This window comes from Mustela nivalis (genome assembly GCF_964662115.1).
Source record: "Mustela nivalis genome assembly, chromosome: 16".
Lineage (NCBI taxonomy): Eukaryota > Metazoa > Chordata > Mammalia > Carnivora > Mustelidae > Mustela > Mustela nivalis.
Genome location: NC_139035.1, coordinates 17166952 through 17193708, shown reverse-complemented (window position 1 = coordinate 17193708; position 26757 = coordinate 17166952). Strand labels below are relative to the sequence as shown.

Sequence of the window (26757 nt, the reverse complement as noted above, 5' to 3'; positions counted from 1 at the left end):
GTTTCTGTAGACAACTGAGGTTATTGTCATCTGGTATTTGGGAAACTTGGAACAACTAAGGATTTTTTTCCCCAATGTTCTTTTTGTTACTTAGAAAACTGTCTTTGTTGGGAACCCTGGATGGCTCAGTGGGTTAAGCCTTCGGCTCAAGGTCACGATATCAGGGTCCTGGGATCAAGCCCCGCATTGGGAATGTCTGCACAGCAGGGAGCCTGCTTCTCCCTCTTTCTCTCTGCCTGCCTCTCTGCCTACTTGTGATCTCTCTCTCTGTCCAATAAATTAAATATATTTTTAAAAAAAGAAAACTGTCTTTATGAAACATTCTCAAAATGCTTTCATTCCTGTATTGCTGCAACCCAACCAAATATAGGGTGGTTGGTGCATTCTGTAGACTACTGGGTAGAGTTCAGTCCAAACCATCACCATGAATGAGGTCTGGAAGAGTTTTCCACTTGATAAAAATTAAACTAGATCTTGCCATTTTATATGCAGACATATTCTTTGTTTACATTGGATCTCGCTTACATTGGAAAATCACAATAAAGCAAGGCTTACATATGTTTTGATTTTACTTTCGGCACCATTTCTTGCTTTGCAAGGTTCTTATAGCTGAGAACGGCCTACCCAGTAGCCTTTTACTTCCTTCTTCCTGAAAGAAACCTGACTCTATAAGGAAGATCGAGGTCTCCCACTAATAGAACTACACTTCCCATTGCCCTTTCCACATAAAGGAAGTCATGTGATACAGCTCTGGCCAAGGAGATAGAATCAGAAGTTACTAGGCAGAAACTGCAGGGAAAGTTCTTCAGGAAAAGGCTGGCTCCCATAGCGTGTTTCCTTTTGCTCTTCCTTTTCTTTCTTCCTATATTGCTCACAGCACTGGACACAGATCTGCTGTGTGGGACCCGGAGTTAAGGAGCCCACACTAGAGACGGCTGGCTGGAAAGACCCTGATGACATCACAGCACTGCCTCCCCAGCCCCAGCCTGCCTCCCGCAGATGTACTGGAATGAGAAAAATAAGACCCCAATTTGTTCTTCAGGTCACTGTACTCAAAAGTCAAACTCAATTTCTGAAACAGCAGGCCACAAATACATCCCACATGTGTCCGTCACATGGTTATGAAACGATTTTATGAGAACGCTCTATTTTAAAAAAGCAGAACATTGCCAAATCTCAGGGGCCCTCAGGCAAAGACCTCATCCTGAAAAATCCTACAGATTGCCAAACAAGGGAGGACAAATGCAGCCACAGAGACCCCCCCTGAAGACACGTGCCCTGGAAACGAATGAGTCGCTTTGTGGCTCAGTGCAGAGGGGAAAAAATGGAAGCGATGCTTCTGTCAAGTGACATCAAACACCCAGGGTCATTGGTATTTCTGTCAGATTCCTGAAGCAAGTCACCAAAGATTACCCCTGCCAGTTTTCTTCAACTTAAAACTATCTGAAACTCCCAGTTCTAACCACTCAGTCAGTCCCTGGGTCTCTCTGGTTTGGAACATGTCAATGCCCTCTTAGAAGAATGGCTATTTGGGGTGCCCCTTCTGGAAACTTGGACAATCATGATGTCTTCAAAATGATGTGATTACGTACCTCTGAGCTTCAGGGTCATATATGTTTGCCATCAAAACCAAGTCAAAAGCAGCTCGAGAGCATAGATGACATACACCCTGTTCCATCCAAAAATCACTCCACAATTTTGGCTCCTTATTCAAAGCAAACAACAACCATCTTCTGTTGAATGTTACTTTTGGGCCAAGCTTAAATATACCTTTTGTTTTACTCACACAATTTAATTTTTTAGCAAGTGGGCATGTGTTTCTACATAAAATAATGGAGTGAGAAGCATCATTCTTTGACATATTTTTCTATTTCATGTATGTAAAATATATTAATAAACTGAATTAAGGGCAAAGTTGTTTGTGATGTTGTATATGTACGAGTTATGTTTCCAGGGTGGGGAGAGTTCCACTGGCCTCCTGGGGATCTGGAGAAGCCCATAACCCTGATGAGGTCACCCCAATTCCAGGGCTGACTAATAACTGCAGAGCCGAAGGAAAGAAGAGTGTTAAGTATACTTTGGAACAGCCTCTTTGTCCCTGAAGGATCTGGATTTTACTTCTTTAGAGTCATATGGAATTGCAAGGCCCTTCCTCGGCATAGCTGTAAGAGAAATGAAAATGTGGTTTCAATCCTAGCTCTAGCTGTGTGATCTTGGCTGAAATATTTAATCTCCCTGAGCCTTTTCTTTTATCCATAACAACTCACCAGGCTATTACGCTCTCGGATTCCATGAGGTAGTGAATGTGCTTTGTCAACTGTACATCCAGGGATCTGGAAATGTAACGCTACCACTATAAGGCACAGATTTTCCTACAGATGAGGAAAAAGAGGTTCAAGAAGGTTCAGTAGTTTACCCAAGACCAGACAACTAACTGAAAATGGCTGGGTCCAAACAGGACTCAAATCCAGGTAAGAGTCCTGCACCCCTATGCAGCCCAAGACTCCGTCTAAGGGATATGTCACCATCTAGTGAGCCCTGCCCGCGTAGGGTCCAGGTACAGAGATCCAGAACCTCTCAGAGAAGTCCTAATTACCTTCTAGAAAACCCAGACGGACAGCCTAGTCCCAGAAAAAAATCTGTGCAAGTCACCAGGAGATCGTCTCAGACAATCTGCTGTATCCCAGGAGAAACATCAGTGGGACTCACTCCTGACAGAACCTGGGCAAAGGTGCCTGCCCTCCCTGTAGCCACAGACGAAGATCAATAATTCTTAACCCTGACTGCACCTTCAAATCACCTGAGGTGGGGGCGCCCGGGTGGCTCAGTCGTTAAGCATCTGCCTTCGGCTCAGGTCATGATCCCAGGGTCCTGGGATCGAGCCCCACATCAGGCTCCCTGCTTGGCAAGAAGCCTGCTTCCCCCTTTCCTACTCCCCATGCTTGTGTTCCCTCTCTCACTGTCTCTCTCTGTTAAATAAATAAATAAAATATTTTTTAAAAAATCACCTGAGGAACTGTAAAAGTCTATTTATCAGTACATGTCTCTATCAATGCCGGGACTCCAACCAGAAGGACTGGAATGTGAGCCTGTCAGAGTTGGAATCTAGAGCCCCGTAATTCTTAAAGCCAAGTGGGAAGGCAGGCAGGTGGGGTCACTGGGTAGATCTCACACCACATAAATGGTTGTTCTGTTTCCCAGCCACAGCGAGGGGGAAGTAGGACAAGGAGAAGGCAGTGGACTGAATGTCTGTGTTTCTCTAAAATTCCTATGTTGAAATCCTAATCCTAATGGGATGGTATTTGGTGAGGCCTCTGGGAGGTAATTAGGTCTTGACAGTAGAGTTTCCATGAATGGCTTTGATGCTCTTATAAGAGGCCAGAGAGCTCCCTCCCTCCCCACCCTCTGAGGGAGGACACAGCAAGAAGTCAGCCGTCCGCAGCCTAAGAGGGTTGCACCAGAACCCGGCCGTGCCGGCACCCTGATCTCAGACTTCCAGCCTCCAGAACTGGGAGGAATAATTGTCTGCTGTTTATAAGCCACCCAGTCTGTGGTACTTTGTCCCAGCAGCCCAAATGAACAAAGACTCGTAGTAAACACTAGTGAAAATGATACCAAATACATCACAAGAGCCTAAGAACGCATGAGACTCATCGATGAACGTAAATACACAGACAAAAACAACTTGAGACATTGTTGTCCTCAATCCCAGCAAAACTAAGAGACATGTGAGGCTACTGCAGATCTACCTAATTCCAAAGACTTTCAGCTTCTAGGAAGCTCTGCCGCCAGAAACATCTGAGAGGGGCCCGAGACCCAGAAGCAAGCATGGAGCTTAAGGCCAAGGGAGAAAAGACTGAGGCGGTCCACTTCGAGATTCCAACTGCCCCCACAGGGGTGAGGAGAGGTCAGAGCAAAGAGGCATGTGCTCACAACAGACGAGCACCGTCAGGACGGCAGGGTCTGGCTGGCGTTCCGGAAGGTTCCGGCCAACCCCTGCGCCGCTGCTCATGGTGGACCACGAAGCCATCCCTCTATGTGGTGCAGGAGCTGCCGGGGCAGTAGCCTTAAAACACCTCAGTGGATGCTGTGATGTGTCCCCGTGTCCCTGTAAGACTGCAGGGCTGGTCTCCCATGGTTGTTAGCCCACCTTAGGAACTGCCTTAGCTAAAGCTGGCTACCAGGACCAAGGTCAGGATACCTTCCTGGGGCAGTCTGCATCCAATGACTGGTCGGTGAGCGAACAGAAAATGCCGGCCTCTCTGCCCAACTCAGGGCAACTCTGGAAGACCCTCCCGCCCACCCCCTCACCCCATGAGGCCACCTCTGCTGAGACACATCACAGCCTGACTTCTCTTTCCACCTAGGCCTGCATCCTTCCCTGCCTTTCCCAGGTGTGGCTTCAAGTGCTCCCATAGGCCCCCTGTACACTAATCCGTACCTCGGGGCCTGCCCCCTGGAACCCAGGCCACAACAAGCAGCGTCACCCTCTCTGCAGCAGCGCGGGAGCAGAAGCCCCAGAGAGCAGCGGGAGGGCAGGCGTCCTGGAGGGGAAAGCTAGAGGACGGGCCTGACGGAGCCCCGCCCGGCGAGCAGCGCCACGCGGAGGAGGCGGCCAGGCCTGCGTCCCAGTCAGAGGCGGATGTTCTGTCGTAGGCTCCATGGCCCCAAAGTGGCTCCACAGCCTGATTGGGAAGATGAGGGGGTGGTCTCAGGAAGGAGAGGGCTGAGTCCCTGCCAGGTGGCCTATAACATTTCATCGGGAGTCCATCTGCCGAAGAGCTTACAAACCAAATCTTATTTTCATCAGATTGGAGCTCACCTCAATACCAAACTGAAATTAGCTACACATTAAAGGGATGAAAGGACAGAGGCCCTGAGTGGCGAAGTGACCCACCCAAGGCCACCCAGCTTCTAGGTGCTGGAGTCAGGACTGGGAAGGGGCAGTCTGTCCTGTAATTTGTGCCCTGAACCATGGGGCCACACTGCCTCACGCAGCAGATGGGGACTACCCCTGAGCCACAATATAAATAGCCAGAGAGGTGAACGGCCTTGACCAGGGTCACATAACTCCTTGGTGGCAGTTTCCTTTACAGAAACATTCCCTAAGCAACCCTATAAGAGCCCAGCACGGTGCCAGGGCCAGATTTAAGGTTAGATCACCTGGGGGTATACGTGTTATGAAAGAAGACAGGGCTGGAAGCTTAGAATTGTATTCACGCCAAAGCCATCTTTCTGGGCCTCCCCTTCCCGTCAAAGGAGCCTACGGTTTGGAGGCAAGGCTCGTCCATAAGACAACCAAACCCAACACTGCTCAGCAAGTGTCCCTCACCGTTAGCAGAACCAGAGTCACAAACCTGCCACAGGGGCCCCGAGAACAGCCCACACCAGCCAGCACCACCCGGATACCCCCGCGGCCCAGGCCTGTCTCCTCCCCCACTAGGAGGCACACAGGGTTCCCTGAAGGAACTTCTGAATTCAATAAGCCTCTTGCAAGGTCACCCCACCCCACCCAGGAAGGTTCCGGGGTCCCCCCTCTGTGCCAGATGCCAAGAGCTGAGCCACGAGCCTCCCCGAAGTATTGCTCTGGCTCTGGATAAAACCAAAGCTGTAGGCGTGCTAATTAGCAACGGCAAGAGGTTGGGCAGACTGACTATTAGTGACTCCATCTCTCTGTTTCCTGCTGGCCTATGATTAATTCATGGGCCTCTCCAGCAGGGCCAGAGAGATAACACAGACTGCAAAAGTTCACATTTCAATTTGAGGCTGAGACGGGAGGAGGGCTGTGGGGGAGAAGCATCAGTCCTCAATGGGCACGGGCGTGGCGTGGGAAAGCCTTCTCCACCGACCGGCTTCTGGCCCTCTCTGCTGCAGAAATGAAGGCAGACATCACGAAGGCACTTCACAAAAAGGGTCCCTGCAGCGCGGCTCCTAAATGCCAACTGACCAGAGACTCCCATGCTAGGGAATGCTGTGCAACATTGCAGAGACAGAATGGACATCTTTCTAGAAACTGCCGAGGGAGATGCCTATGATACAGTTAATTTTTAAAACACCACAAATGCCACGTGCAGACCCATGTGTGTACGCCAACTCCACTTTCATGCCAGAAAGAGAGGACAGATTTTACCCAGCTGAAGCACAGGAATGAGGAGAGTAACCACAATAGATGGCAGCTGGGGAAGGTTTAAGATGCCAGGGGGAGGGGGATGAAGACCAACTAGAAGCTGGTGTCCCCAGCACCGCCCTGCCCAGAAGAGCATGGTCCCCAAGGAAGCCTTTCTGTATATTACTTTTCCACTCTTAAGGACAGAGGGAGAATTTACCTGACTCCTCCCTGTTTTCTTCATAGATTTGGGAAGGGATGTGGACTTCCCATCTCTGAGATGAGTAGGTAATGCGGCTCCGCTCCCACAGCAGCAGTGCGGTGAGGTAGTGGGATGTGTGCACTGCTCAAGTCTGCACGGAGGTTCCCAGGTAACAGGTGGAGGGACAGAAGAGAGGCACCAAAGGACTCTGACCCTGCGTTTACCATTCCTCCTCCACTCTGGGTTTTGGAGAGCAAAAGAGGAAGCGGAGAGAGGGGCCAAGAGCAGAGTGTAGGAGTTAGAGGGGGTCGCAGGGTAGGAAGAGTTAGAGAGGGTCAAGGGGTAGGAACAGGCTATGCTCTCCTACAGAGAGCAGGTGCCACCACTGAAAATAGCAGCGACTAAAGGTCACACAGATCCACAGCTTGGCCCAGGGCGACACACTTCGTTCTGTGGGCCTCTGCTTTCTCACCTGAACATTCAATAAATGTGACATTAGGTGAAATGACGTTTCTAAAGGTCTTGTTTATTTCGGGGCCTGGATCACTGCAGGATCGTGTGCGTGCGCGTGCGCGTGCCTGTGCGCGTGCTCGCACTCAGACTCACACTTCCACTCATCAGCACCGAGTATTTCCTTTGCTACAAGCGTCTTCATCCCACCCCATCACATCCAGGAGAAAAACACCCTTGACTCATCCGCAGCTATGCATTCAGATGAGCTCTGCTTGGAGGGAAAGGCCGCGCAGGCTGGTGAGGGAGACGGTAGCCCTGGACGCAAACCGGAATCCACCCTGCTCTTCGAGGCCCTTTTGCTTTCAGGTTTCAGTGTCCTTCCCTCCGACGGGATGGGTGACCCCTAGGCAGCCCCAGCCCCAGCCCCTGCCAGCTGCACAGCATTCTGGGACTCTTCCAAGTAAGAGACTGTGGCTGCAGTACACAGAAGTGACCACTCGAGGGCATCATAAAACAGGGAAAAGTATCTCAAGAACGAGCGAGTGTGACAAATTGTGCAGCTGGCACTAGAGGGCGTTGTTCTTCCCATTTTCTTCAAAAGGGAGACTGTGGTTGGGGGTAGAAGCATCTGTTCAGATCTAGATAGTGCAGAAGGTTGAAGAGTCTCCTTTTGAAGATATTCAGGCATGGCCCATGCCTGCAGAGTGGCGGTGGCCGAGTTTCGGGTAGGAGGGGGAGACTGATCGCCTGTCCCCCCAGCCCCCCAAACAGGGACAAGACTCTGACAGGGCTGGACAGGGAAGCAGAGGCGTCAGATGGACCCCGGGGGGCCCATCAGGACCTGGAACCACAGAGTCACAAACTCTTCTCCCTTGCCGCCTCCTTCCTGGCTTGGCCTAGAAGGGAAGAGCCAGGATAGCAGAGGAACCTTCGCCCCAATAAGCCCGAGCCCCTGGCCCCACACTGTGGAGGAGGTAAAAGGATTCTGCTTTCTCTTAGGGTATCCAGTGGCTTTGGCGAAGGAACAGAGAAGCTGCACCTTCATTCCCTTCAAGAGATCAGCATCACCAGGTACGGAGTGAGGGGCTGGGCACCAGCACAGGAACCCCACCTCTCGGGCTCACCACCCTGCATATTCCCACAGCCTGCTCTCTAGAGGAAGCGTTGAGAGAACTGCAGGAGAAAAAATGTAGGAAAAAGAACGTGACTAGAGACCGGACCTAGAAAGAGACACTTATTTCCAAATCTCTGGAGGACAAAAAAAAAAAAAAAAATCAAGGCTGTATGTTGACGTTTCCCAAAGGGCCCATCTTAGATCTCTACAGAGACACCCAAATTGTGTCAATTCCCAGAAGAAGCCCAGCTCTCGGGATTCTCAGGGGCTCCCTGTCCTGCTCAGAATTCCAGACAGGCAGGGCACACACTTAGGTCCCTACTTGGCTTGTGGCTTTCAAACGTGTTGCTGCCTAGGGAGAGCTCAGTGTGTTGAGATCTCGTGATTTCTGTATTCTGTTGGCGTATGTTCTGGTGTCAACGAGTCTGTCATACTACAACCCGACCAGCCTAGAGTGCCTCGTCTCTGAACGCTGGGGTGAGATTCAGCAGGGCTGCAAAGTCAGCCGCCCTCGGGGCCTGGATCACCACAGCTGATAGGTGAACTAGCCCGGTCTCAGGCCATGGGGAATGGTGGGGACAGCAGTGACCTCAAGAATTCCTGCCCCTCCGAAGCTCGTAAAAATCTAAATTGTATTAAAACACCAGACCAGTCAACAGGGCATTTCTGTTTCACTGAGCAAACTCCGCCTGCGCACCTTTCTGGCAATGACATTTCTATAGACACGAGCATTCCAGTAAACCAAATGCTGCTGCTTTTACCAGCAAGTGGCAAAATGGGGGATGATGGCCCCACTCAGTTCCCTGAGATCTGCATGGGGTTAGCTGTCTTTTGGGAGCTTGGCCACTTGCTTTTCAAACCCAAAGGGAAAGCTTCAAGGTTGGGACATTTGTTTCCCGGGGTCACTGATTTGTGCTGTGGGTGTGGCACGGAAGCTGATGAGACTGTTACAGCCCTCCTGGCTCCTGGGGGGGACACAGGGGAGGAGCGGGTGGGGCTTGTAGGGCCAGCTTCTTGGAACCTGTCCCTGCCATCAGAACGGCTCGTGTGCAGCTCGAGCCGTCACTGGGGCCTGGGGGCCCTCATTCCCTCAGCTGTCAATGAGGCAGCTGGCCTAGACAATGATGATAGTATTGGGAATAATACCAATAATACCAACAGCAACTGCTGTGCCCTGACTCTGGGCCACGTGTCAGGCACCGTGCACGTCCTCATCTCATCGCCCGACGGGTCCGCTGGTGTCCACAGCTGACCACAGCCCTGGCTGCAGCCTCGGTGCCTGCAGGCGTGAGCAACCCTCAGACGCCTGGCCGGAGATAGCAAGCAGTGGGTTCCTATAGGAGAGGAACTGGACACGAAGGAGGAAAACAAGCAAACCCTGGGCTAAGTACCCCACGTCCTTATCACAAGTCTGAAAGGCGACCGTCCTCATCCACAAGCCAGCAGAGGAGAAAAATGAGGTTAAATACTGAGGTTCAGAAAGGTGCAATGTTTTTGCCAAGGCTGGATAACACACGGGTCGGGGGTGATCGGAGGCGTGAAGGAAGACAGTGCCCCCAAAACCCGCAACCTAACCAGCCTGGGTTTTCTCAGCCCAGGAGGCTCCACACCACAGGGACTGACCTGGTTTCGATGCAGAGTTCCTGGTGTCCCCAGCTCCCCAGATGAGACCCGACAGTGCCTGGGTGCTGGCAGAGGCTCAGTGAGCCTGCAGGTCAGAATCATTACCACATCAACTCGGCACACCCTCGGCATGCATCCATCCATTCATTCATTCATTCACTGACAGCCAGTCACTGAGAGCCTAGATGTCGGGCACGGCTCCCAGCACTGAGGCTACAGACTGGACCAGGCAGTGTGTCCCTTCCCCTCTTGTTGCGGGGAGGCAGTCAGCAGCCCAGAGCAATGGGAGCCAGACTTACCAGATGTCTGTTGTAGACTCTGTGGTGACGACGAAGGGACCGATCTTACAGAAAGAACATTTTAGGCAGACAGACAACGCAGAAACATAGCAGGCATCGGCCTGGCCTGAAAGTGGGCAAGATCGCAGGGAGGAAGGGAGCAAGTTGTGGGGATGAGGTCACGAGCCACCGATGACCAGGTGCCGCAAGGCTTTACAGACCGAGATAGGGAGTCAGATTTTACCCTGAGTGCGAAGGGAAGCTACATCACAGAAGCATGATTTGGTTGGCATCCTTTTTAAATGCCCCTGCCTGTTCTATGAACAGCCACATTCCTGAATACAGAAAAACAAAGACATAAGGAGAGAGGCCAATTAGGAGGGCATGGAAATGAGAAGGCCCAGTGACAACGGCTTGGAAGAGATTGGTAGCACCAGGAAAGTGTTCAGACTTGGAACATGTTTGGGAGACGTGTTGACAAAGCTTGCCAACTGATCAGAAGCAAAAGAAAAGGGAAAGAGAGTAATAAAGGACCAGAGAAGCCTCTGGCTTGAGGAAAGGGGCCGATGTCGTGCCGCCTACGGAGAGGGGGGGCTGGGTTGGATCAGGAGAGGATCGAGAGTTTTGCTTTGGCCATGTTAAGTTTTAGATGCTGGTTAGACCACGATTTGGAGATGTCAGCCTCCCATTTGGCTACAAGAGTCAAGGGTTCTTAGGAAATCTGAATCTGGGAGTCACCTGCAGCTCTGTGGGCCTGGCCGAGGTTACCCAGGGAGACGGTGTAGGTGAGTAGACTCCAGGAGTAGCCCCGAGGCTCGCCAACATTTTCAGGACCCACACCAGCATGTGTGATCTAGCAAACACGCTCCAAGCTCACAATAGACGTGCGTGGTGAGTATTACTACTTGTCTTCACTCTAAAAGTGCAGAGAAGTTACAGCCTGCCCCACGCCCCATAGTGCACAAGCGGCAAGGCAAGCATCAACCCTCAGTAGCATGACCGGGGTCCTGTCTCTTGTCTACCCTTGTATAATGACCGCACGTGATGCTCATATGGGCAGAAGGCCACAATGGAAAAAGGTAGGCACTGAAGCCAGAGAGCCCGGGGTGAATCCTCGCCAGCTGTGTGATACTGGGCAAGACTGAGCTTTCTGGGGTATAAAATCACGAGTTACTGTTTTTTGTTTTTGTTTTCCAAATATCTATTAAGTGTCTCTTGTCTTCCGGACACTGTGCCAAGCGATGGAGACCCATGGTGCGCAGACAGACTTCGGTGCTATCCAGTTGAGTGGGGGACATGGACATGTAAACAGGCAATTAGAATATAGTGTGATAAGTGTGATAAGTACTATGATTATGGAAATACTGCTTCCCTCTTTTGAGAGTATGTTGTACCAACCTACGCAGACTTTAAAGTTATACATAATTTCCTTTCTTCCAAATCCATATGCAATAATAGTCCCGTATGAAATGTTTCTACTCTTAATACTGGTACCTGTGATTTTCATTAGAATAAATAATACATGCAAAGCACCTAGCACATAGCCAGTGCTCAATAAACGGTAACAGCCATTATAAAAACAAGGGGGTTTTGACCTAGCACCACCTCTGACTTTTGGGCTAATTTTCTCTGTAAATTAGGAATAATAATAGCTAGTCCAGGGGTGCCTGGGGGGCTCCGCTGGTGAAGCGTCTGACTCTGGATTTTGGCTCAGGTCATGAGATCAAGCCTTGTGGGACTCCACACTGGGCATGGAGCCTGCTTAAGATTCTCTCTCTCTGCCCCACTCCCAACTCTCTCTTTCTCTCTCAAGAAAAAATAATACTAATAATAGCTAGTCCACTGGGTCCCTGTGAGGGTCAGACGAGACAGTATACATGAAAACACTGGGTAAGGAGGCAATTCTGTTAAAGCATGAGTCAAACACAGTGTCATGCCTTTGAACACAGCAAAACTCAGTCCATGAGGAATAGTTCGGGTTCCCCAAGAGGTCCTCATAGCCCTTCCACAATGGCCTGCGGAAACCTTTGAGTAGCTTCTTTGGAAAGTGGAATTCTGCACAAGAATTTCTGTTTCATCCAAATCACCAATACTTTGTCCATAGGAAAACAAAGACCCTTTACTCAAGGCCTCCTCCTACCCTCTCGAAGTCCTTCCCTTACCACACTTGGCTCACCCAGCCAAAGGCAAAAAATTCTGGAAACCTCCCAGGCTGGCTGCCAGCCTGCTTCGTGCACCACTAGAATCCTGAGTCAGTGCCAAGAAGGCAGGTTCGTAAAGCTGGTGTGTGTGCTGTAGGCTGTCAGCTGTGTGGGCAGAGGACAGGGTCTTGCGAGGGGCTGCAGCTGAGGGAGGAGCCGGAAGCCAGGGCCGCTGGCAGAGAACCTTCCTGACTTCCTACAGTAGCAAACCCATTCTTGAGGATGGACCAGGCTGCCCTTGTCTCAGTGTCAGGAGGATCCTGTCTATAGAAAGTCAGTCAGGAGAAGCCAGAAGGAAGGGGATAGAAAGGAGCAGGTGTCATCTCTTCAAGGTGCACTGAGTAGACACAGGATCCTGAGAAGAAGGAGGATAGAGAACAGACCCCCACGTCTCTGCCGATTGTGTAACTGGAGGACCATAGGCAGTCAGCAACCTGTGGAACCACACAGCTAACCCAGGAACTCAGCTCTTTCCCTGGAAGCTTGCAGACTAGAATGGGTATCGATTCCCTTCAGTGCATTTACTTCCTCATTCATTCAAACAATGCTTGCTGTGAGCCAACTACATCCAAGGCATTGTGGCACACTCTCAAGATAAATTCCCTCCTTCCAAGAAGCTTACACGTCAGTGGAAGGAGATAGATATCTATATATCTGTGTATCTATATACATACCTGTACATAGATGGAAACATCTAGTAGATATCTATGTAGATCTATACATCTATACACAGATACAGATAGATATCTGTGTATCTGTATTGTGTGTGTGTGCGTGTGTGTGTGTCTTTATAGTGTGTGTGTGCGCGTGTGTGTGTCTTTATATGCCTGAGTGTGTGTAAAACAACAGGAAGGGCTGTGATTTAAAAAAAGAAAGAGAGTGACAATGGGGAATGCTATACTACAAGGAGTGACCAGAAAGGTCTCTCTGAGCAGAGATCTAAATGAAGTGAGTGGGAGTCATGTACGACTGTGGGGAAAGAGCATTCCAGGTGGAGGGAACAGCAAAAGCCAGGTGTCCTGAGGTAGGAATGATCTGAGCACGTTCAAGGAATGGCGTGGGACCAGAGCAGGTGGAGAAGAATGAGTGCGGAAGAGACAAGGGACGTTGCCAACGATGCCTGTGCTTATCTGGGGGGCTGGGGAAAGGACCAAGTGGTGGAGGAGGGAGGTGACGTAGGGCCTCAAAGACCATGCTAAGTAAGGACTTTGTTCCGGGGGGACATGAGGAACCACTAGAAGGGTTGGAGCAGAGGACTGATGTGATAAATTTCTGAAGACTCCTTGATGGAAACTCCATGTCCAATCTCTCCAAGTCCCTTGTAAATCTTGAGAAGAAAAAGGTGAAGAAGAATCCTTAGCTTCGGTGGGGGAAAGACTCCAGCAGGGAGGCCGTTAGTTGAGAGTGGTTGCCGCAACCCTCTCGGACAAGTTACTCAAACTCTGTGTGCCTCAACTGCCAATACGGGGGTAATAATAGTACTGGTCTCACTCAGTTGTTATAAGGATTAAAGGAATTAAAGTATTAAGAATAGAGCTGAGGAGGGGCGCCTGCATGGGCAGTAGGTTGAGCATCTGACTCTTGGTTTTGGCCCAAGGTCGTGAGATGGAGCCCCGCGTCAGGCTCCACGCGCCGTGCAGAGTCAGCTTAAGAGTCCCTCCCTCGCCTTCTGCCTCTGTCCCCTGCCTCTGGCACATGTGCTCTCTCTTTCTCAGACATAAATAAATAAACAAATCTTTAGGGGAAAAACGAATAGTGCTGGGTATCTAGTATGTGCCATATAAGTGTCTATCACTTAAGTGTCTATAAAAAATAAAAATCATAGGTGACTCGGACCGGGGAGATAGTGACAGAAGTGATCCAATGTGATGTGACACATTTTGAGGGAAAACTGAAGGCAAGCGCTGGGTGTCAGTGGGAGAGGAATCAGCTGACTCCAATGCTTCCAGCCCCAGCAACAGAAAGAACGCATGTAGGCTCTACTTATAGAGCAAGAGAAGCCCGCAGAAGCAGACTTGGAGGAAAACTGGCATTTTGCTCTTGGACCGATCTTGCCTGGGGCACTTACGGATGTGCATAGGAAGGTGCTGGTGAAGCAGGTGGCATCTAAAACCCAGGGAAGAGGTCTTGGCTAGAGGTGCAAATTTGGGCATCACCAGTCCCTGATGGTCACTCAAGGTCCAGGACTGGGTGAGGTCACCAGGAAGTAAGTGTTGGTACAAGACGGTGGAGGTACAAGACAGTTACGATTGTACCAAGTGTTGGTACAATCCCCCAGGATTGGGGCCCTGGAAAAAGGAAGAGGAAACAAGCAAAAGAGGTGAAGAAAAGTCTGGCAAGATAGGAAGAAAACCTAGAGTCATAAAGGCCATGTGAGAGAAGAGTTCTAAGCAAAACTGAGGGACAGTGGACAAGTGGTAACGGCTGTGACCAGCAGGTCAAGGAGATGGACACAGAGGACCACCCAGTACACTCAGCAGCATGTGGGTGGGAGCTTGACTGGCACACAGACCTGATTTCACTGGTTTCCAGAGGGAACCGGAGACAGAGAATGTAGACAAAAGGGCTCATTATGCTCTCCATCTAGACCTCCACATGGACCATGAATAGTCAGTCACAGAAACCAGAAGAAAGGCCTAGAACAGGAGTCTGGGGCCAGCAGGGGTTAAGGGGGTGCTTGGAGCTCCTGCAAGCTTCTGTGACTTCTGCTCTTTTCCCAGTGAAGTAGGAAGACAATTGCAGCGATGAGCTAGGAACAGGCTGGCAGGAGATGTTGGGGTTTGAGAACTAAGGGGAAAATATATGAAATAATCTCTAAAAGAGCATGAGGATGAATAGAAAGGTGGAAACTAGTCAGATTCCTGGGCAAGACCAAGGGCCAACTTGAAGGAGGGGGTCACGAATTTACAGCGAGACAAGTACGCATTATAGCTGTATGGTGTTCTGCTGTGCAAGTGCGAGGGGAAAACCGGTGGCAAGTGAGGTTTAAGCAGGGCTGGGATCCTGCCGGACCAGTATAACGGGGCAACAGAGGGGCAAGGAAGTTGAGGGTGAAAACAAGGATGACGGAGCACAAAGCAGACGGGAGCCAGCCTGGGAGGCATCCAGCATTCTTGCCGCTGGCTGAGGACGAGCTCTGTCTGAGAAGCTGGCAGGAGAAAGGGTTGAGAGGGTAGTAGGAGATCGCAAGAGTGACATCACCATTTTGCTCTGTGAAGTATTTTTGATGCTCACAGTGGAATCTTATTGGATAAAATGAGAAGTACGGACATGAGGGAGCAGAAAAGCAGTAATGCGACCGACGTCTTGTGGAGTCAGTGAGGGGGAGTCAATCTTGGGGACGGAGCGCTAGAGGGAGTGGACTGCACAGAGAAGAGGCGGTGGTCAGAGACTAAGATGCTACGTGAGGTTAGAGCAGTGCAGTTACGAGGTCTGGGAAAGCCACAGAAGTGAGGTCTCGGCAGCCAACATGGAGGCCAGACCATCGGGGAGAAGAGGTGAGGGATCCAAGAGGCCTGGGTCCAGGAAAGTCATTAAGTGGATATGGAAATCACCGAAGACTGACGGCAAGAGGAGAGATGGGAGACAGGCAATAAACCAACTAAAATCTTTCTGGAAAGAAGGGGAGTGGCCTGGGAGTCTGTCGATGGCTACAAGAAGGAATAAGGGTACTACGGCACGAGGACATGAGCTCCAAAGCTGGCATTTCAGGACAGGATGAGGAATCATGGTCTGAAAGCAATCATGAGGGGCAAGGAGACGTGTATCCCCAGCTCCCAAGCTCAAGAGTGTGAGGGGGTGTGGGAAGGACAGCAGCCCCCATGTGAGGCAGCTGCCGATCGAGCCACGTTCCTGGGGGAGAGGCAGGTACCAGTCAGAACAAGCAGGTGATGGGTATATCCAGAGAAGGTGACAGAAGGTAGAGAGTTTTTCTCATGATGGAATGTGAGATCCAGACAGTACAATATTAAGGTTAGGGGAGCTGGCAAAGAGTAGGAAGTGGGTCAGATTAAGGCACGTAGAGCCATATGAGGATGGATTTCGGATGGTAAAGGAAAAAGGCAGGATGGTATCAACCAGGGACACCTCCAGACGGGCTGCAGAGATGAGGCTGGGAGTGCCAAGAAGCAGGGAGTAGGGCAACATCACTGTCTCTAGCATCTCCCACTTTTCTCTTCAACCCATTCCAACTGGCCCCGGCCCCATCACCCTACTGAAACTGCTCCCTTGAAGGTCACCTCCGTATTGCTGAAGCCAGTGACCCCTTCTCCTCCCTCATTTATTTGACCTCTCAGCAACCTCCTACACAATGACTCCTTCTTTCTGAAAAAACATCTCTCTTCTTTGTCCCTTTACTCTCTGGCTTTCCTTTTTTTTTTTTTTTTAAACAATTTTATTTATTTATTTGAGAGACAGACAGAGAGTATGGGTGGAGGAAGGGACAGAGGGAAAAGCAGGCTCCCCGCTGAGCAGGGAGCCAGACGTGGGCTCGATCCTAGGACACCAGGATCATGACGTGAGCCGAAGGCAGACGCTTAACCGACTGAGCCACCCAGGTGCCCCACTCTCTGGCTTTCCTCCTACCTCCCTGGCCAATCCGTCTCCGTTCCCCCACACAGGAAGGTTGACACGCCCCCAAGCCACTGGTGTATCTGCTCTGTTTCACCTCCTCATGGCCCTTCCCAGGTGAAAGCACAGTCTCCCATAACTCGAAATAGGTAGCTGCTACAAAACCTTTATATCCCCCAGCTGGCAAAAGTTTAACTTAGAGAAAGATAGAAGAATTACTCATCCTTCACTAGCCATGGTGAAGCTAGTCTTTCAGTGAGTACGACAGGAATCCTTGAGTTAGGCCATAGGACAGGCACTGGGTGACGTGGAAAGTGTGTGAGATAGTCTCTTCCCTTGAGTTGTTCAGAAATTTCTCGGGAAAACAAGACAGAGGTGCAGAGGAATACAGTACTCCTGAATATGAAGAAAAACCAACTATGAGAGCTGCATGATACTCACATGGTTACCTACTTTCTCCTGTTCAAGTTTGGAGGCCATGGGGTGACTTATCTAACATCATACCACTTAAGTCAAGTGGTTAAGTCACCCCGGGAATTAGACCCAAATCTCTCAAGCTCCAATCTCTTGCCACGGTGTCTCAGTTGGTGGTTCAGATAGAAGGTGAGTCCTCTGGGAATTGGAAAGAAAGGCACTGCAAGGTTGTGGTTCAAAGCATGGATTCTAGAACCAGACTGCCAGGGTTGAAATCATCAAATCCCAATAACAACATAGTGATTATTGGGGGGACTTCTCTGTGTCTCTGTGCCATATAAAACACTGGTTGTCTGAGTGTTATTTAAAGTTATTTAACACTGGTTAAATATGGATAATAACTGGACCTACAATACAGTAATGGTGAGGATTAACATAAATTAATACGGGGGCTTAGGCTTAGGATGTCACCTGGCTCTTAGAGCCATGGAGGGTTTTAAAGACTAATAGCGCTTGAAGGTGAGCAACAGGAGAGGAGGTCAAGTGCTGGACACCTGACTTTGCTCTGAATCCCAGGAGCCCGGCACACATCAGGACCCACTGAATGAATGAATGATGAACCAGCGAACGTTTTGACAACCATAGGAAAAAACCTCCAGAGATCAGCTAATCTACCCCTTTGTAGCACCCAGAATGTCCACTGAAACCAGATAAGTAAATTCTACCATGACCACCACCATCAAAACACATCTATTGCTCGTCTTTTCGTACCTAATAACATTTAACAACTCAACACCCTAAGGAAGACGTAGAGACTACAAGACGTGCAAACATGCAGGACGTTCACTGGCATCCACAAGACAAAACAGAGCCTCTAGGTGGGCAGTAAGCCTGGAGGAGCGAAGGAGAATCCGATGAAACACACTCTGCCTTTAACGTCAGGCTCCTTGGAATAAAGCCCAGGTTCTTGAGAGGCACGAACTGGGTTAAAGGCAATCTAAGACAGATCATAAATGCTTCTACTCTACCCAAAAAAATCAGAGATAAAGTCACGGGGGCAACAATCTCTTCCACCACTCGCCCCAAAATGTAATCATTCACCCAAGGGTGATATTAGAAAGAGTAAGTTTAGCTACAATTCCAGAAGAAAAATGAGACTGATGATTCATGTTTTGGTGACTTCTCCATCGTTTATAGAGCTCCTCTTTTCAGGGAAGCTCAGAGTGTGAAACAGACCCCTGTTCTTTCTCCAGATCTTAGCAAACTAGGCACGTTTTGGAGGGCAAGCCTGATGGCCCCCCGGTGACAGCTGTCGCCCTCGGTGAGGTTGCACGCAGCCTACAGCTGGTTAGCGAGGTTCCCGCTGAGCACTGGGACCTCATCTGATGGGTCAGATCCCTCTGTAGCACCAGCGGCAGCGACAAAGGCATCTGACTTCCCGGGCAACCCCTTCCCACAGCCACCCCATCCTCCCGGCCGCCGCCCTGGGCGGCTCCCCGCTCCCCGACCGTGTGTCCCCGGCCCCGCCTCCCCGTACTCACTCCCACTCCTTGCGCCGGGCCTGCGGCGTGCTCTGCATCTTGTGGGCCTCGTGGGCCTTGATGATGTCGCGCTGCTCGATGAGGCCCCCGCGCCGCCGTTTCATCACCTCGGGGCTCACCGGGAGGAAGGGGCTGGAGCCGGCCTCCAGGGCCGCCCCGGCCTCCCAGACCGGGCCCTCGCCCTCCTGCACCGGGAAGAAGTTGTCGAAGCCCGCGGCGGCGGCGCGCGGGGAGGCCGGCAGCATGCCCACCTCGTCCGAGGCGTCGGCCTCCAGCAGGGCGCACTGCTGGGGCCGCCATGCCTCCTCCTCGGGCAGGGCCAGGACGTGGCGGCGGCGGCCCGCGGCCCAGGGCTCAGGGCTCCCGCCTGCAGCGGGGCAGGGGGCGGGCTCGGGCAGCCTGCGGCCTGGGCTCGGTCCACGCATCTCCGGCACCATCCCAGAACATTGCTCTGCGCGGGAAGAAGCGGGCGAGAGAGAAGGGGGAAAGGGGCGGGAGGGTGGGGAGGGGTGGGCACGAGGGAAATAGAGAAAAGAAAGAGGTTAATGACGTCAAAGCTTCCGGCTGACCCAGGGCTACGTCCCAGGCCTGGCCCAGAAGCTGGCACACAGTAGGGACTCCGCAAATGGTGGCTAACCTCAGGAGCATCCCCTGTGGACCAGGCTGGGTGTCAAGTGCCAGGATCCAGAGTTAAACAAAGCAGACTTAATTTCTGAACCATGAACTTCACAGTCTAGTGCAGAGACAGAGGTTAAAGAAATAATTAGCTGTGATGTGATGAACATCTCAGGGTACTGGTGCGTCAGGGGAAGAACTCCAAAGGCTGTCCTTCTGGGCCCTGGCCCCAGGCAGCTAGCAGCCTGTTCTCTCCCATTCAAGAGGAAGAACTGGGACTCCTCTGGGGAAATCCCACCCACTACCTGCTGCCCAGACTCTCACACTCTCCCCAGCAGTAGCCACAGGCAACCCGTCTTTGAGAACTGGGCCCTGACTAGAGGTTGCTTCCTCCTTTCTTAATGTGGGCATCCGCACAGGATCCGGGGAGCACGTGTGGCCTCACGGGCCTCTGTTGGCGTCCTTGAGCCTCACTCTCCTTTTCCTTGCCAAAGAGGATGTGGCCAGATTTGCATATGAAGGACACTCATCCAGTCCACCCTGACTGAGGGCTTCCCGTGTGCTGGGCGCTGTGCCAGGCACTGGGCACACTGAGATGAGCTGGATTTGGTCCACATCCTCCTCATGGGAGACACAGGAAGAACATCCCTTTTGAGCCAGTTGCAGTGTGAGCTCATAGTAGGGGCACTGAAACCCATCACAGGATGACTGGAAGGGCTTTGTGGAGAGGACCATTATGTTGGGTTTGAACAGCGCTTGCCATGTGAGGAGTGAGAGAGGACTACGGACAAAGGGAAGAGCATGTGCAGAGAGGATTTAGGGAACAGAAGGAAGGTGTGGCCAGACCTCCCACAGCAAGTCTGAGGTCTAGCGGACGGACCTTCTGACATGAGAGGGCCTGATGCGACTACCTTTTTGAGGTATTTGCTTACTGTCTCCTTCCAGCCTTGAGCCCAACCCCTGAATCCCTGCCTCCTCCCCACCCATGTTCCAAACCACACACCCCAGTGATGACCACAAATGGCACACACACGGCCCCTCGGCGCGAAGCAGTGCCACATGTTCTACTCGTTCAGAGAAGGCGCAGCATCCCGATCACCCAACCAGGGCTCCGTGAGGGCCCGCTCTGCACTGGGGACCGTGGTAGGCCCCCCAGGGAGGCGTCTTCCCAGAACGCTACTCTCCAGACCCCACCACCGCCTGCCCCAGTCTGAACTGAAAGTCACAATAACAAAGATTCATAAAATGGGCAGGAATGTTCATGGTATAGCCATAGCGTTTTATAGGTGAGGAAGCTGAGCTGCAGAGACCTAGAGAGTGGGCCAGGGTCACACTACTACTCGAAGTCACAGCCCAGGCTTCAAATCCCGGCTCACAGTTTATCCCACTGTATTGACCACCTTGCCTCTACCACATGAAACAGAACAAGGAGATGTTCTCCCAGCCCCCTCCGCATCACACTAAGATCGCAGGTGGACAAGAAAAAGCCAGGATGATCTTCCTGCATATGCGATAAAGCCTGAAGGGGACAATGAAGAGAGCCTAACTTCCCTAGAGAGTAAGTCATTCAGTCGTCCTCATTCGTTCCCTGCTCCATTTCTAGCATCTGGCCTGGTCTCCCCAGCCCTGTCAGCACCGCACCCCCAAGGCCTCAGTGATGCCAGGCTGGAGGCTCTGGGGACACACTGGTCACTGCTAGACCCTTGGCCACCAAGCCTGAGTCCAAGGAGCAGGGGAAGGAAAAGGTAAGGGGTCCAGCATAAGCTTGGCAGGGAGGAGAAATGAAGGGAAAAATACATTTCAAAATCTGCAAACAGTTGGGTGGGTCCCTGGAAAGAGTGATTCATGTTCTTCACGTTGTCATTCTGTCTCAACTCTGCTTGATGGATTTTAAATTTATCCTTCATTCCTACAATGTTTAAATGTCTCTCCCTCACCACACACCCCGTCGTCGGGGTGCTCCCACCCCCTCCGCAGGCTTCAGCACTACCGGAAGCTCAGGCACTCTCAAGTTCTAGCCCCGGCAGCCTCCTCTCCCTCATGTTCCTCCACGGCCAAGGCTCCGGGGCCACTGTCCCCGCTCTTACTGGGCCACTGGGACCTGGCTCCTGGCATCTGCTTCCTGGCCCAGCCCACTCTCGCTTCCCTTCCTGGATTTCCCCTTCCCGAACACTTTGCCAATCCGAATCACATCTTTGCCAAAATGACAGCACAATAATAATATGCCCTGCAGAGCTCTGCTTCAACAGAATCAATTTTACGAATATCAAAACATGAAATTATCTCATCTTTCCTTTAAGAATTCCTGTTAAACAACCCTTCTATTATTGATATAAATGTTCATCAGGGGAATCTGTCTGCCAAGCCGGCCAGTCCCCAGGTCTGGCTATCATCAAACTGAGAATACATCTTCTACCTCAAGTAATATCGATGAGATGAAGTCTACAAATGCCAAGGAGGGACACTGGGATCTACTCTGTAGTTAGCCTCTCTCCTGCCCAGCCCCCACATTCTGGGATTCCTTGAGTCCCTTGAGATCAGGGATTTTGTGTTATCTTTCTATTATCCAGCACCCAGTGTTGAGGTCAACACATAGTAGGTTGTTGGGGTGGTCATGATACTGTTTGCCAAATATTTTGGTTATCCCCCATCCTGGGCACCTAGTAGGATGCACTTCCTGGTCTCCTGTGGTTGACTGGGGTCACGTGACCATTCTGGCCAATGAGTTGTGAGTAGAGTGAAGAGTTTCCCTTCTACACCAAGCATTTAAATGCGGTGTGAGATCTCTAGATCTGGAGGGTCTGGCAAATCCTTCTATAAAGGACCAGACAATAAATATTTCGGATGTTGTAGGCCATGTAATTTTTGCTGCAAATTCTCCAATTCTGTTGTTATAGCATGAAAACCATCAGACAATATGCAAACAAATGTGTGTGACTGTGTTCTGACAAACTTTATAAACTTTTGTGAACTTTGCTCTTTCGAATGCATCTCTTGCATTCCTTCATCGTTACTCGGGTTCTACAGCAGCAGGCAGAAAGAGGAAATGGAGAGCCATAAAACAGAATTGAGGGTAGACATGCCAAATGAGACACTTCCTTAAAAATAATTAAAAATAATGGACATTGGGGAGGGTATGTGCTATGGTGAGCGCTGTGAAGTGTGTAAACCTGGTGATTCACATACCTGTACCCCAGGGGATAAAAATATATTATATGTTTACAAAAAAAAAATTATTTTAAAAAATAATAATAATTAAAATTAGGTAAATCAATAAATAATAAAATTAAAAAGAAGCTTCCTGAGGGCAAAGTTGCTTTCCTGTGGCCCCCACCCACAGTCCCTAATTAAAGGAAAACAGGCCTTGCAGTTCTGAAATCCTGGCCCAAGAACAAGCTAGTGAAATCTCCAAGGGCACCTGTTTTATTCCTCTAACCCTTGCTTTCTACCCAACTCTCTTCTTATTCTTTATTGCTCTGTTTGGCTGATGGGCAAGGGTAAGACTTTTTAATCACAGGGGTCCTGAGGACGAAAAATGACTTCTTAGAAACCCAACAGCCCCATTAAGAGCTCTTCTCTTGCTTCCCGGTCCACATGGAGTAGCAGGGTAAGGAAATCTTCACTCCTCTCACCCTTCCAGAGTTGGAGCTGAGATCTTCCTCCACAGAGGAATATTATGTCATTTGCAACTTCCTTCCCTTTATATTCTTTCAGGAGTTTTAATTTTTATTCTTCTATTTTTGAATTGCTTCAGAAATAATGGCCCATGCATCCCATTGGCTTGTCTGTGCCTTCCAGGCCTAGCAGGGGAGTCCACTGTGCCAAAGACATGTATCGTTCCCTCACTGGATTCATATGCCCATTCCATTCCCACCCCTTCACGGCTCACTTTCTCATTCCTCCAGATTATGCGCATCCTCCAATCACCTTCTGAACAATGGATATACCCAGAAGTCGACAAAGCTTATGTTCTTGGGAATGTACTGTCTTCATATCCTGCAAGTCTTGAGTTCAGCAAGGAAGAGGATGTCTCCATTACATACACCACCAAGTAGCATGGGCTGGGAGATGGCGGGCAGAAATGAGACTAAAGGGTGAGTGGTGGCCCAGAAACTCTTCTGGCTCTGCTCCCTCTGTCTGTCTTGCACAAGAAGAGAGCAGAAAGGCCCCAACCCCTACTGCTGGAAATAAAACATCACAAGAGGGAAACAGTTTTTAAAACATGATACCACACAACAGAGATGCCATACTGGGTTCCTCTCTAAAAATGATAGTCCAGAGAAGAGAAGTCATAGAGTTCATGGATTTTCTGTCCAGCAAAAGGGAAGGCAGAAAATGACCCTACTCAGAGTTCTCACCCTCCTGTTCAGAAAGGAGACGTTCCTGATGCAGAACTATTCATCAAAGGATTTTTCTTTTCTGAGTCAGCTTGCTACCTGACCACAAGGAAGGAAAAAAGCTGGACATTATTTTCATTTCCTGTGACTGCCTAAGGCTGTGGTTCTCAGGCTTTCTGAGTATACATCAGAATCATCTACACTGCTAGTTTTCTAAAATGCAGATTCCTGGAACCTCCCTCCAGAGTCTCAAACAATAGATCCTGGGTACTCTCAGGAATCTGTGGTTTTAATAAGCATCTTCTCCCCTAATCATGTCTTAGGAATACGTCCTAAAAGCACCATAGACTTAGGAGAGGTTGTACTAAGTTGGTAAGAGGTGTTGTCCTGGGTGAATTAGGAACTTAAAGAGAGACACTATCTTACCCATTTTCAGTCTGTATCTACATACCCAGAGGAGTTCCTCGACCCACCCCCACTCCTTGCAAAACTCTATCCTCCCCTAGACTGGCATCGATTTTTGCCCATCCCACATTCTCCTCCATATGTCTATGTTGTTATGGTGACTGTTCACGGATGGGCTAATGTCCAACTGCAGTTTGACAGGCTGGTGCATTTGGAAAGTAAACCAAGACCCAAAGAAAACACTGCTTCAAACATGGAGTGATCGCTAAGTCCACCAGAGTCCTTGAGGCAGAGTCAAAAGAGCCCATGGTCTGGTGTCAGAATCTCTGGGTTCAGGGTTGAGTTCTTCCACTTGGTAGTCAAGTGAACTTTGGCAATACATCTCTCTTCTCAGTTTCCTCACCTGAGGAATCAGGATAATAATACAATCTGTCCTATAGAAATCAGTGGTGGGAATCAAATAAGATAGCACTAGAAACTGTTAAATCCCATAAATATGGGAAAAAGAGCAGAGATTAAAGCCTGCATGCTAGAGCCAGGCTGCCTAGTATGAATCCGAGCTTCCCTCTCACCAACTGAATCCATGGGCAAATTATAGAACCTTCCACTCCTCATCTATAAAATGGTCTTTAAAAGTAGATACTTCATAAGGCTGTCGTGGGAAGTGAATATAGAAGTCTATAAAATAGTATCTGATAAAAATGCCCAATAAATATTAGCTGTCATATTTATTACGTAAAATGTCTTATATTTTTTTAACTAAATGATGTTAGTAAACAACCCCAAAATACCTGTGGCTTAAGATAGTCAAGGTTTATTTCTTTGCCATGTCACCATTTAATAACAGAAACTGGCCTGGAAAATGGCAAAGATGGCCTCTGCTCCACACAGCCACTCAGGGACCAGGTTTGTCTCATTCAGTGACTCTGTCAGCCCCTAAGGGGATGGCAAATTTCTTCCCTCAAGGGCCAGATAGTAAATATTTTAGGCTTTGCAGTCCACAAGAGCTCAGTGGCAACTATCCAACCCTGTCTTTGTGGTGTAAAAGCACCATAGATAATATATAAGCAAATGGGTGTGGCTATGTTTCAATAAAACTTTATTTATAAAAACAGGCAGCTAACACCTGAGCTTAGAGCCTCAGAGTCCACCATTAGACTTTTTGTCTCCAATCTGGAGACAAAGAAAAAGAGCTTGGAGGATCTTGCAGAGGTCTAGAGGCCAGACTTAGAAGTGGTATGCACTACTTAGGCCATATTTCCTTACCAGATCTCTGAAACCTGGCCCGGCTTAAAATTGAAGGAAAGCAGAAATACAGTCTTCCTGTGTGCCAAGTAAGAGAAGGAGGAAAGCAGTATTAATAAGCACTAGCAATTTCCATGACAGTATTACTATTTGTATTGTAATATAACCACAAAGGTAAATACAAAGGCAAGTATTTACAAATATATAAATACACTGAATATTGGCCAATCCAATGGGGGAATTGATGAACTGCTGAAATTGGCCACATCATAATGCGGACAGAGATAGAGGAACAGATTTATGTAAAGGAAAAAGGAGAAGCCCTAAACACGACAATCAATTCACCAAAGGATCTTGATGATTTGGAAGGCAAGTCCTCAAAAATGTTAAATATGGGGGAGGGGGGTCCTAATCGATTACGGAGCAGCCTCACATCACAGACATAACTCCCCCTACAGTCCCCGGATCAATGACACCTCCTCACACACTAGCCTTTTAGCTACATGAAGGCAGAAACCACATTGCTTTATTGACCACTGGATCCCTAGCACCCAGCCCTGACAGGCGTTCAGTAAATATTTATAAAAGAAAGGAATGCATAGGAGGAGGGCGAGGGCAGGGGCAGGAGGCAGAGAGGAAAGAAGACGCTGGGAGTTTCCCGTACTAGAATTTTGCTACTGTGGTAAATTCATCCTCTTTAAGAGTGACCTTCTGCAGAAATCCTTACAACTGCACTGGAGTGGATCGAAGTGGTTGTAAGGGGCCTTAGCTTGCAACTTTCCAATTTGCTTAAATATTCATCTTTACAATTCCACTTTAGAAGCTGTTTCAAACCTCACAGGATCTACCTGACTTAAGGGAAGAAAATCTCTTTAATAAGGGAAGAGGACTTAATACATGACTGTGCAGAAATCATCAGAGTAAAAGACAACAGATTCACTCAGCAAACATTTATGGAGCATTTACTATGTGTTGGGGACCGAGAAAGGCACTGGAAACTCTATGATCTCACAACAAGCACCCAGGAAAAAACCCAAGAGGTTGGGCCCAGTACAATCGGTTTTTGTTCCTGTTGTTTTATAGCACAGTAACTTTTTAATGTAATGCAAGAACTACTTCTGCCAGAGTATCTTGAGTTTTTTTTTTTTTTTTTTGGACCATTTGTGACTTTTCTGGAATATGTTATTTCTGTTAATCCTTCTACTTCCCTAAAACACCCAGACATAAACAGACAGACAGATAGACAGACAAAGATAAAAAGAGAAGTATTTTTTTTTTTTCTGAGGACCTGTCAGGGAGTAGAAAACAAAGAACAGAGTACCACCCCTCAGAGAGTTTCTGGAAGGGAAACCTGCCAGGAGTCAGTAACGGTTACATCTGTAGAGAAAACAAATGCCTCTAGCCTTTGGACTTGCAGAAACACAGTCAAGGTGCCACAGCTGCCTGACCAGCCAGGGACAAAGAAGGCCTGGTGGGCAAACATGTAGGAGACCACGGGTACACCCTGAAAGGTCCAAGCCACAGCAGCACCAGTCTCAGACCACAGAATCCACAGCACTGCAGAAACTTCTCCAGAGCCACTTTTCCATCAAAACGCTGACACTCAAGTGTCATCGCCAGGAGTACCAGAAATCTCCAGCTAGAGCCTGATAAT

At 49.5% G+C, this 26757-nt stretch overlaps 1 protein-coding gene across 6 annotated transcripts in view; it reads right to left on the bottom strand.

Moving 5' to 3' along the window:
- CACNA1E (calcium voltage-gated channel subunit alpha1 E) overlaps positions 1 to 26757 on the bottom strand; it is a 497661-nt gene that overhangs the window by 368194 nt on the left and 102710 nt on the right. For all 6 annotated transcript variants that reach the window (XM_082701733.1, XM_082701731.1, XM_082701735.1 and 3 more), the window contains one exon: positions 18502 to 18952. In XM_082701733.1, coding sequence (XP_082557859.1) covers positions 18502 to 18938 — 437 coding nt within the window. In that variant the 5' untranslated portion in view covers positions 18939 to 18952. The remainder of the gene's footprint in view (positions 1 to 18501; positions 18953 to 26757) is intronic.